At 35.8% G+C, this 11812-nt stretch overlaps 4 protein-coding genes and 1 long non-coding RNA gene across 8 annotated transcripts; 4 read left to right on the top strand and 1 right to left on the bottom strand.

Moving 5' to 3' along the window:
• LOC107645024 (CASP-like protein 5A1) lies at positions 140-936 on the top strand (the record flags this gene model as incomplete). The annotated part of the gene is given in 2 exon segments (XM_016349024.2): positions 140-272; positions 465-936. Coding segments are annotated over 2 exon segments (325 nt in total), but the record flags the coding sequence as incomplete, so codon positions are not given.
• On the top strand, positions 2017-5076 carry LOC107645027 (mRNA-decapping enzyme subunit 2). Of its 3 annotated transcripts, none has more exons than XM_016349034.2 (9): positions 2017-2152; positions 2296-2392; positions 2737-2888; positions 3041-3168; positions 3529-3624; positions 3805-3957; positions 4245-4348; positions 4437-4504; positions 4622-5076. In XM_016349034.2, exons 2-9 carry the CDS (start codon positions 2310-2312, stop codon positions 4729-4731), a joined length of 894 nt encoding a protein of 297 aa, XP_016204520.1. In that variant the 5' UTR covers positions 2017-2152; positions 2296-2309; the 3' UTR covers positions 4732-5076. The 3 variants fall into 3 exon arrangements, with proteins under 3 accessions (XP_016204520.1, XP_016204518.1, XP_020959065.1); XM_016349032.2 differs by having other exon boundaries at positions 2018-2152; positions 4627-5076; XM_021103406.1 differs by lacking the exon at positions 2017-2152 and having other exon boundaries at positions 2200-2392; positions 4627-5076.
• LOC110262708 lies at positions 3983-11104 on the bottom strand. The gene is made up of 2 exons (XR_002347688.1): positions 10933-11104; positions 3983-4271 (listed from the first exon to the last, which is right to left on the bottom strand). It is a non-coding gene; the product is annotated as an uncharacterized LOC110262708 (long non-coding RNA).
• LOC107645025 (FBD-associated F-box protein At5g60610) lies at positions 7219-10936 on the top strand. 2 transcript variants are annotated; one of them, XM_021103405.1, is made up of 5 exons: positions 7219-7769; positions 8692-9638; positions 9764-9913; positions 10005-10301; positions 10865-10936. In XM_021103405.1, exons 2-4 carry the CDS (start codon positions 8724-8726, stop codon positions 10284-10286), a joined length of 1347 nt encoding a protein of 448 aa, XP_020959064.1. In that variant the 5' UTR covers positions 7219-7769; positions 8692-8723; the 3' UTR covers positions 10287-10301; positions 10865-10936. The 2 variants fall into 2 exon arrangements, with proteins under 2 accessions (XP_020959064.1, XP_020959063.1); XM_021103404.1 differs by lacking the exon at positions 10865-10936 and having other exon boundaries at positions 7220-7769; positions 10005-10422.
• LOC110262707 (mRNA-decapping enzyme subunit 2-like) lies at positions 10170-11711 on the top strand. The gene is made up of 4 exons (XM_021103407.1): positions 10170-10302; positions 10726-11009; positions 11098-11165; positions 11288-11711. The coding sequence occupies exons 1-4, from the start codon at positions 10300-10302 to the stop codon at positions 11470-11472; spliced, it is 540 nt and encodes a 179-aa protein (XP_020959066.1). The 5' UTR covers positions 10170-10299; the 3' UTR covers positions 11473-11711.

Genomic DNA, 11812 nt, shown 5'->3' on the forward strand with positions numbered 1-11812 from the left:
AAAAAATAAAGATTGGGACGGTATAGCAACTCCACTAATTTGTTATCTTTGTTTGCATATCTACTCATGTGTTTGCAATGTGATTATTTGGACTGATAATGGTCCCTTATAACAAGTTTTGATATATTTGCTGTGCCAGCTACCTAGTTGCTGCTGTCAGCCTTCAATGCTTGTGGAGCCTCTCTTTGGCGATTGCTGATGTATATGCCATTTTAGTAAAGCGCGGCTTCCGAAATTCCAGAGTTTCCAGCTTATTCTCTATTGGCGACGGGGTAAGACTTTGCTGCTGGACTTAGTTTTCTTCTGCAATTAAACTTGTAAGATAGTGTACCATTGTCACAAGCTGTACTCCCCAGAATTATCCTTGACTTTGAGTTAATAGGTTATCGAAGAAAGATTTGACCATGGTAGGCTTTAATAATATCAGTGAAGCTAATATTTATTTCGCATGAATTCTACTGCAGATTACTTCAACACTCACATTTTCTGCTGCCTGTGCTTCTGCTGGCATCACAGTCCTAATTGGCAATGATCTGAATGATTGTTCACAGAACCATTGCAGCCGGTTTGAGACAGCAACAGCCATGGCATTCATGAGTTGGTTTGCTGCTTCGCCCTCGTTTATTTTGAATTTTTGGACGCTGGCATCCAAATAGAAGTATCAAGGAGAGCTTTTAGTCATACATATTTGCTTAAATTATGTGTACTGAAGTCCCTAGTTGTTGCATATCATATATTCAAGGGCTTGTTTTTTTAATCCATTGAAGCATTTCCACTCTTTTAAGGCACAAGCTTGTAAACTTTAGTGTAGATGTTATATATTTTAAACGACGAAATCTTAGTTTTGCAGTCAAATTATGTCTTGTGGCACAAAATGAAGTGTTTTACCTCAAGAGTTATACAGCACAGTAATAATAGGACAGAGATTATGGAATATACACAGTTGCTATAAACTTGGTTTGTAATTCTAACACGGACACAAGATTTTCTCCTCCAAAGCATGCTTGGTTTGGATAACTTAAAGACAAGAAATTAAACATGACTTTTAGATTTTGGAAACCCATAGTGGTAGAGAATTTGTGGGTCAAGAAGTCAACCAGTCAACCTATAGACTCCTATGTTATTAAGAATATAATAATACCATAAGAAGTTTGACTTACTAAAATTACGATATTTTTATTTCACAATTAATGAATATAAGATTTAATATTATCAAAGAAAAAGAAAGGAAAAAGAATGCGTGCATTTGATATTAAAAAATGCATAAAAACTATCAACATTGAAGAAAAAATTAGTCATTTAATTACATATTTTCATATGTTAAATTTTTAGAATAACAAATAATTGCGTCAAAATTTTTGTTAATGTGTACAATATTTTTATAACACAATATATATATAGTTAATAATAATATTAATATAGAATCATAAACCATAAATCATTTCCTAATGTATCTATTATGTTACGAGATAATACTCAATTTGGTCCCTCAACTTACACGCGAGTCTCAATTTAGTCTTTGAAGTTTCAATTGCTTCTATTTAGTCCCCCAAACTTTGTAAACATAACTCATGTTAGTCCTTGAAACAATTTTCAACGTACAAACGATTAACGGAACACTGTCGTGACAGCCGGATGCCACACTAAACTTTGTAAAATGATGTCGTTTTGGTTTTGGCATTCAAATAACCTAAAAACAACATCCTAAATGGTGTTTATTAAATTTTTACCTAACAAAATAAGTAATACGATGTCGTTTTTGAGCTATTTAAATGTCAAAACCAAAACTGCATCATTTTACAAGTTTTAACGTAACATGTGATAGTCTACAACAGCGCTCTATTAACGTTTTTATATTAAAAATGGTCTTAAGGACTAATATGAGGCACATTTATAAACTTCAGGGACTAAATAGAAAAAATTGAAATCTCAGGAACTAAATTGAGACTCGCGTGTAAGTTCAGGGACTAAATTGAATATTATCTCATTATGTTACATAAATTAATTAGTAATTAGTTAATTACCATATGAGAGAGAAAATAGCACATGGCGCGATGCATGATATAAAAGGCAAAGGAGAAAGGAAAAAGCAAAGAATAGATTGAATGATTTGAAACATTGAAAGTTGAAAGTGAGATCGAATCCGGTTCGGGTAAGAAGTAACCGCAACTAACTCTCTTCACTCAATCACCTCTCATTTCCGGTTTCTTTTTAATTTGCAGTTCAAGTCCTTCCAACAACAACAATTTCTGAACAAGCTTCTCTTTTTCGTTTGTTCTTCCCTTTTGATTTTAGGGTTTTGGGATGCGATGTCGAATCATCATCGTACTGCGAGTGGTGTTTCGTCTAAGAACGGTCTTCCAACCAAAGAACTCCTCGACGATCTCTGCAGGTTCCTTCTTTTCTCTGATTTTTTCGATTTTGTTTACTGCTCTCTTTTGTTTTTCCATAAAATGCTTGAAATTTGGGAGCTCTTTTTCGTTTCAAGTGTTCTTTTTTCTTTTTCTTTTTCCCCTTTGCTTCAGAATGTGGTACATGGTTTTAGTTGTTATGCTGCTATCCGATTTTCAAAAAAGAATGTTCAGCTTGGTCTTGGTAGTAGAACTGTTAAATTTTCAGTTTTAAAACGGCCTAATTATGCATTAAAGGGTTGTTTTTAAGATGTGATCTAGACTTTATTGTCTTCCTATTTTTTTTTTTTTCATGAATTGCCTTTTTATGTTTTGTATATTGCAGCCGGTTTGTGTTAAATGTGCCAAAGGAAGACCTTCAATCATTCGAAAGGATCTTGTTTCTTGTGGAGTATGCACATTGGTTTTATGAAGATAATTCTGTTGAGAATAACCCATCTCTCAAGTCATTAAATCTCAAGGAGTTCACTTCTTTAAGTATCCTGACTATGATTGTTTTATTTCTGGTCCTTTTTCGGTCCTCTCTGTTTACTGTATCATATAGGATTCGCATTCTTGTTCGTTTTGTTAACATATAAATCTACTGAAGTTATGATAGCCTAGACACTGTTTTCCTTAATATCAAACAGTGTTCAACAGTTGTGATGTTTTAAAGCCTTATGTGGCTCATATAGATGATATATTTAAGGACTTCACTTCGTACAAGGTTCGAGTCCCAGTAACTGGAGCAATAATTCTTGATGAAACATTTGAAAGAGTAAGCCAAGAACTTGGTCACGGAAGCAGAAGATTTTATTTTCTGTAGTAAATATAAAATTCTATTTGCATATTTTTTTTCTAGGAAGTAAATTCTTAAACTGTGTTTTAGTTTTTACTGTTTACTTAAGAAGGTACCTATGTGTATTTCAGTTAGAAACTCACAATTCTAACTTATCACTATGTCCTGAGTATATTCCATGTGGTCTAGCTACTGCATGTTACATTTTATCATTGACGTCTCTAGTTCAAACTTCGAATTGATTTATTTTTCAATGCAACTTCTTGGGACCAGAAAAATATTTCTGTTAGATTCATTGGTATGTCTGGTCATATTAACATACATGCCTGCTGTTGACAGTGCTTGCTAGTGAAAGGATGGAAAGGTTCAAGTTGGAGCTTCCCTCGTGGCAAAAAGAGCAAAGATGAAGAAGATCATGCATGTGCCATTAGAGAAGTAAGTGTGATTCTTTTGAGTGTCTCTTCCATTGTCTTCATTTATGACTCTCTTTCCTCGTGTTACATTGATTTGAAGTGTAGGTCTAGGAAAGAGAGATACCTATTCATTAGCTAATTTTGCATCTCTAGCCGATGAGTCTAGCATAGCTTTTCGCTATTTGTTTTTTTATTAATGCAGGTCATGGAAGAAACAGGTTTTGATGTCTCAAAACTTCTTAAAAAGGAAGAATACCTTGAAATTATTTTTGGACAACAGAGAGTCCGACTTTACATTATTGCTGGTGTGAAAGATGATACTGCATTTGCCCCACAAACCAAAAAGGAGATCAGTGTATGTGACGCTTTCTCATGTTACCTTTAAGTTTTGTTTTCTTTCCGGTAGGATCATTTTCTAATAGTGTTATGTTGTATTCATTATAATGCATTTGCTATTTTGTCCTTTTCGTATTTGAGTACTGGTGTTCTTCTATTTACATGAATCTATATGTGGTCTGCATTGTTTATTCTCGGAAGCTTGAGTTGAATATGCTTTGTAACATTATCACTTCTCACGGTCAGTTGTAGGTGATTAATGATTGAAATTTTGGTTGTTGAGAAATTTTTGTTGTTGGTTTGTAGGAAATTTCGTGGCACCGGCTTGATGACCTTCAACCAGCAAGTGATGAAGTGATATCTCGTGGAATCACTGGCCTCAAGCTTTATATGGTGTCCCCTTTTTTGGCGTGAGTACAGCGGCACGTGATTTTTGATAGTTTTGGTGAATGTCCCAGGAGTTGTTGAAATTTATGAAGACTGGTGTCTTTTATGCAGATCATTGAAATCATGGATTTCATCACATCCACCTCCTATGGCTCCAAGGCCTGATTTGCCCCTTAAAGGTAAGTTGGTTACACACATGGTTTAATTCGTTGCACTGCATTGTATTTAATTTGAGATTTTGTTGAGAATTGAAATGTCAGTTGCTTAGTTGATTGCTGATAAGCCTTTTACATTTGTTAAGGAATTTGCGTGTGGAAAGCAAAGCACGGTTCTACAGGGAGTAGCTCAACATTCATGGATAGCCAGCCCACAAAGCCTGAAAATGAATCTCAAAATATTGATATAGGGCCTGGCAGGAGCTTCAGGAATTTCAGATTTGATACTGCAACGATCTTACAAGCCATGGAAACAGCATTTTCTTCTTGAAGGTCCAGCAACATTCCTGTAAAGTCCCTCCCTGTAACTGAATTGGATGCCACCATTTTCACTTTTATGTCAGAAGTCCGTAGTGATCAAATTAGGTAGCTGTACATGATGTTTCTCAGATTTATCAGGTTGAGTAATTTGTACATTGTGTACATGAATCGTTTGTGGGCCTAAACAGTATTCTCAATTAGTTAGTGTGGATTTATCTGTTAAACTAGAAAGATCATTCTAATATATAGGTTTACATTCCCCGATTTTTAATGAATCATACAATTAACTCTGAATTCGGCAGACCGAAATAACTCAAGTTCAAACCAAATGGATAATAATAAGCGGTATGATGAGGTTTAGTGTGTTTCAAGTTTATCCGCAACAGTTAACGAGTTTCCATTCTATACTTGGCGTTTTAAAATTATTTTAATTAATTTCTAGACGATGACGTTCAAATTATGATAGAAATGTATAACATGGTATACTAATTGACAACTTGACTAGTCATTGTAAAATCATTATTTTTGTAATAGATTTTGAACTCCTCCAACTACAAAATATATAAAAAATATATGACGGGGGTTAGTCTTGGAACGTGAATCATACAGATTAGTCATTTCTTGAACTCTACAAAGCATAGTTCATAGGGGAATTGTTAAGCATCCGAAATTTAAACTTCTAGCAAGATGCAACTTTTACTATACAAAGCCATATCAGAGTACATGTTTATACAGAAATCATAAACATAACAAACTGAATGAAAAGCCTTGAATTGAATGTACCTGGGTTTCGTTGGAGTCTTGTGTTGGTGAGACAATGCCATGAAATTTCCATGAGGGAGGTTATAAACAGTAGAATCCGTCCACAAAGATTTAAACTTGTCCACAATTTCTTCTGGGGTCATCATTGTACCATTGTTGGAAGCCTCAGCTCCTCAGGTGGCTTTGCAGCTTCCTTTGCAAACACTGCCAACATCTGTTTCTTTTTCTTTTTTTCAGATCACAAATTTATTAGTACTACTAACTACTATTCAGTTGTGTTGTGAATTGTGATCACCCCTGAAGTTTTGGATAGGACATTTTAATATCTAATAAATTAATTGAATTAATTAGTTGATATAAATAAATAATATAGTTGATTTAATTTAATAAATTAAAAATATATTAAAAAATATACTATACCAATTTTATCATCAAATACAAAAAATTTATTTTAATATAATATAATAAAAAAATAGAGGATAGATTTTAAAACTCTTAATCACTAAAACTAAACAAAAATGACAACACTAAAACGTTAATTATTTGACCATACTGTCAATATTTTTTTTTTTTAAATAAAAGCAAGATTATTAACGTTTTCATAAATATGCATAATTAATTAATTATAAAATAATTTTTAGTAGAGAGGGAAGATGATTGACAATAATGATAACTAATTTTTGTAAAAATATGTATATTGTCCATGATATTTTTATTTATTTAAAAAAAATGTTCACTTGTTCTCACCCAACTATATATATATAATGGTCAAATAATCACAAATCACAGGCCAGTTGCCCGGTTCCTCTCTAGTTTTCCTTTCCCTCTCTTTTATCGTTATTATTTTAAATTTAAATACAGCTGCCGCCGCTGCAGTCAAAACCAATGTTCTAAAAATCAGTTCGAATCGATCGGTCGAACCAAGAACTGATAGCAAATACTAGGGTTAGAAGTGAGTCGAGATGAGTCGAACTAGACTAAGTTCAAGCTCGACTCACGAAAATTAAGCTTGACTCACGACTCGACTCATTAACAATCGAGCATATTTTGTAAGTTTAAACTCGACTCAACGAAAGCTCACGAGTTGATTAGAGTTTACAAGCGGGCTCAAATAATAGGAACATAATCTATAATTTTATATCAATAAATGATAACTTATATATATTAAAAAAATATTGAAAAAAGATAAATTTTATATATTATCTATCTACTTAATCTATACTTTTAATATTATATGTATAATCAAGCCAATTCACGAGCTAATGAGCTGAAGCTCAAACTCGACTCATTTAATTTATGAGTTCAATTCTAAACTCAAGCTCGGCTCCCCAGCTCACGAGTTCAGCTTATCAAGCTATTAACGAGTCGAGTTCGAGCTGGCTTGACTCACTTCTAGCCCTAGCAAACATGATTTAAACAAAAAGTAAAATCGTCAAATTCAAAAAACCGGAATTAGACTATCGAACCGATAAAAAATCGATTAGTCGAACTGGACCGTGACTTGGACAGTTTTTAAAATTAAGCCCTAAAAATACAGAAATGAATTCTCTCCATTTTTTTTCACTAGAGAGAATAAAGTGTGATTTCTCACATTTAATTTTATAAATAGGACCAAAAATTAATAAAAAAGAGAATAATAAATGGTGAGATCAAACACTAAACACTACCAATTCACCAAAAAAATCTCAATTCACCAAAAAAAACACTAAACACTACCCTAAAAATACTGCATTTTGACTTGGAACCAAAATTGAATCCTCTAAACCCAGACACCCGCAGACAGCAGAGACCCACTCTCGAGCCTCCCCTCCAGTCCTCCACTCTCACCTCTCGCTCTCAGTTCCCACTTCCCAGTCTCCACCTCGAGCTTCCGGCGCAACCTCCGTCCAGCCACCGCCGCCGTCGCAAGGTCCGTGGAAGTCACTCACCGTCGCAAGTTCCTTTCAGCCAGCTTAGCGCAGCCAGCTTTCCTTTCAGCCGTCGAAATCGCAGCCACCGCCAGCGCCAGTTTCCGTCGCAACCTTCCTTCCCTTCCATCGCGCAGCCACCGTGCGAACGTGGAAGCCTCCGTCGCGCAGCCACGCCGCCGCCGGCGCTATCTCTGTTCCACCGCAGCCACTGTCCTGTTCGAAGCCCGTTCGAAGGTGCGCCTTGTCTCCGTGTCTCCCTCTTGCGTGCTCTGTTGAAGGCTTCTTCTAGCTTCTAGGTAATTTTTTCTTTAACTATAATTGAATAATTTTTCGATTCTGTGAGATGTGAACTGTGATTTGTGATTTTTGATTTTTCTGTGAACTGTGAACTGAAGTTACTGAACTGAACTGTGAACTTTGTTGAATAAGGAAGACGACCTTGAACTTCCGCCGTCTTGTCGCCGTCCGTCTTCCACTGCGATCGAAAGTCATTGACTCAGAGCTAACTCGTTCTTCATCTTTTTTAATTTTTTATGCTTTGTTCAGAAATCATTGAATGATTATCTGATTAATGATTATTGATTAGCTCTCTGCTGCTGTTTTGTGTTTTCTGTTTTGTGACTTTTTTGGGTTGTGATGTGTTGCTGCCTGTTGGTGATGAATTTGTTTTTGTTTACTATTTTGTGAATTTTTCTGATAGTGATGTGCTGCTGCTACTGTTGATGTGCTGCCTTGTGTTTACTGTTTTGTGGTTTTCTTTGGTTTTTTGGGTAGTGATGTGCTGCTGTTTTGTTTTTTACTGTTTTATGATTTAATTATGCTTATATTGTGAGTTTGTGACTCTCTTAAACTCTTAATGATTCATTGGTTTATGATTTAATTATGCTTAGATTGAGTTTTTGCAAATTTTGATGATTGATGACAAACTTTCATGTTGGCTTTTTATTTTTAGATATTTCTTGTGTTTTTAATTTTTGTTGAACGATTATTTGATTATTGATTTGCTCTGATCTTGCTGTGCTACTGTTTTGTGTTGTGATTTTATTATTTTGATTTACTGATTATTGATTAAATGTTTGTGCATATAACCACTGTCTTGTAAGTGCTTTAACTTTTGTGTTTGTGCACTACACTGGTTAGAATCTTAGTCCTTAAGTGGAACCAACTAAGAGTTAAATTGATTCCTTCGTTTTCCCTAAATTGTAACCCATTCTCCAGATACAAAATTGACAAAAGGCGAATCCATCAACATGGATAAGATCAGTAACTTACCGAACTCTATCCTTTGCGACATTCTCTCATACCTCCCAACAAAACAAGCTGTATCCACCAGCAGCCTCTCTCGCAGGTGGCGCCATGTTTGGAAGGATGTCCAAGTCCTTGACATACGTGAAGAACCCTTTTGTTCCTCTGGGGATCCCAGCTTAGATTCTTTTGTCAATGCTATTCTAGCTCAGCGCAATGCAGATTTGTACCCCATCAAAAAGTTCCGCCTCACTTGCAAAAGTTTTAGCGTGGATCCCATCTCAACATCGCTTAATGCCGTCATTGGCCCCTGTCTTCAGGAACTATATCTCAGCCTTAAAGTAAACGTAATGTTTAGAATGAACTTGCCTAAAGCCATATTCACTTGTACATCACTTACGTCCCTTGTCTTGAAACATGATATTTCATTGAATTATGGTCCGGAGTTTCCAGATGTATATCTGCCATCCCTCAAGAACCTAGAGTTGCAAATTGACGAAGTGGACAAGAAGTTTTTTTCTGGCTGCCCTGTTCTTGAAAATCTTAAGCTCATTCTACAGCACATGAGCTCAGTCTGCCCAGAAGGTTATGTTTATATACCTACAATTCAGATGCCTCAGACATTGAAGAGTTTAACCTTTGAAGATTACTCTACCTTGTGTCATGAGATCAACCATCGTGTGATAGACACACCATCTCTTGAATACCTCCATCTGAAAATAGTGACGTCGGTGTTTTCTGAGCTACTCATGTCGGTTAGCCATTTTCCCAACATGGTGGAGGCACATGTTGATATTCAGGAAAGTCAGTCACGTGTTGATATTAACGGTGCATTTTTTGAACATGTCTGTTGGGTGCCCATGCTTCTCCAGGCACTTCGTGAAACAGAGTTGTTGACATTGAAACGTTACACAACTATGGTAACATGCTTATTATAATCCCATGATTCCTCAAGCTTAATGTTTGATATAACTCGATAATTTCAATTTATAACTATAATTTTGAATTAGGAATTATATTTAATATCTAGTTATCTTCTACACAGTGCTTATTTGGTGCTCCAGCTTTCAAGTTTCCAGAATTTCACTATTTGCTCTATCTAGAGCTTGATTTTCAATTTTTCAACACAAACTTCCTGCTAAACTTCCTTCACAGCTGTCATGTACTTGAAGCTCTCGTAATTTATAATTGGGAGGTATGAATGCATTTCAAGTTAAATCTAGTGTCTCTATTTACTTTTTGTTGTTTGCCTGAGTCTAATGAGAAGTGCTGTTTTTTGTTATCAGGAACCGTATCTCCTCTCCATGGACTATAATGGACCAACACCACCAACCATGGTTCCCAGTTGTGTGTCATCACATCTCAAGAATTTTGAGTTTATAGAATATCAAGACGCTGCAGATGAGCGTGAATTTATTGCATATCTTTTACAAGGAGGACTTGTTTTGGAGACGGTGACAATTCAACTTAAATCCAATTTAGACCTAGAGACAAAGGACAATATTGTCAAGGGTTTATCCGCTATACCGAGGGGCTCTACAATATGTCAGTTAAATTTCTTTGATTAAAATCCCATTTAACATGGTATGAACTCACACTATCTCTATCCTTATCCTCTGTTGTTCGTTGATCAAAACTGTTGACAAGATATCATGTTGGAGTCTTAGAGTTTTATATTATTAAAGTTGCACAACATTGAGTCAATTTTAGGGCCAGTGTTCCACCTAAATTCTTGAAATATTTGTCGATGCTTGTGAATACTTCTTACCAAATATCATGCTTATGAATAAATTTTGTCTGGTGCCCTGTTCCTTGAGAAATAATGAAATATGCACTTGAACATTATCGGTGGTTTGGATTTGCTAACTTTGATATTGACAATGACAAGTATTTTCAATTCTTTGTTTCATGCATAATTTTTTTTGGTCCCTCAACCTTGGAAATTTATATATGCCGTTTAATGCTATGATTTGCATAAGCTCTTGAATATATCGATTTATGATGCAGGATGATGGCATCTCTACTCTCTGGGAAACCTACCAAACGTTTGCTTGTTTTATGGTTATGTTCACAAAACATGTGCGCTGCTATTTAACCGCGTTGCTAGATCAAAACAACTCTATACCCACCAGCGTCCTGTCTTACCGGTGGCGCTGCCTCTGGAAGGAGCTCCCGGTCTTGGACTTTGACAATGATAAGCATGGAGGAGATGACCTTCAACCAGCAAGTGATGAAGTGATATCTCGTGGAATCACTGGCCTCAAGCTTTATATGGTGTCCCCTTTTTTGGTGTGAGTACAGCGGCACGTGATTTTCTATAGTTTTGGTGAATGTCCCAGGAGTTGGTGAAATTTATGAAGACTGGTGTCTTTTATGCAGATCATTGAAATCATGGATTTCATCACATCCACCTCCTACGGCTCCAAGGCCTGATTTGCCCCTTAAAAGTAAGTTGGTTACACACATGGTTTAATTCGTTGCACTGCATTGTATTTAATTTGGGATTTTGTTGAGAATTGAAAAGTGAGTTGCTTAGATGATTGCTGACAAGCCTTTTACATTTGTTAAGGAATTTGCGTGTGGAAAGCAAAGCATAGTTCTACAGGGAGTAGCTCAACATTCATGGATAGCCAGCCCACAAAGCCTGAAAATGAATCTCAAAATCTTGATATAGGGCCTGGCAGGAGCTTCAGGAATTTCAGATTTGATACGTCATCGATCTTACAAGCCATGGAAACAGCATTTTCTTCTTGAAGGTCCAGCAACATTCCTGTAAAGTCCCTCCGTGTAACTGAATTGGATGCCACCATTTTCACTTTTATGTCAGAAGTCGGTAGTGATCAAATTAGGTAGCTGTACATGATGTTTCTCAGATTATATCAGGTTGAGTAATTTGTACATTGTGTACATGAATCGTTTGTGGGCCTAAACAGTATTCTCAGTTAGTGTGGATTTATTAGTTATTTACAAAAAAAGGTTCCGGCAGACCGAAATAACTCGAGTTCAAACCAAATCGATAATAACATGTGGTACGGTGAGGTTTAATGTGTTTCAAGTTTCAACTTTCAAGTTTTTCCGTAACAGTTAACGAGTT

Source organism: Arachis ipaensis, chromosome B05 (genome assembly GCF_000816755.2).
Source record: "Arachis ipaensis cultivar K30076 chromosome B05, Araip1.1, whole genome shotgun sequence".
Lineage (NCBI taxonomy): Eukaryota > Viridiplantae > Streptophyta > Magnoliopsida > Fabales > Fabaceae > Arachis > Arachis ipaensis.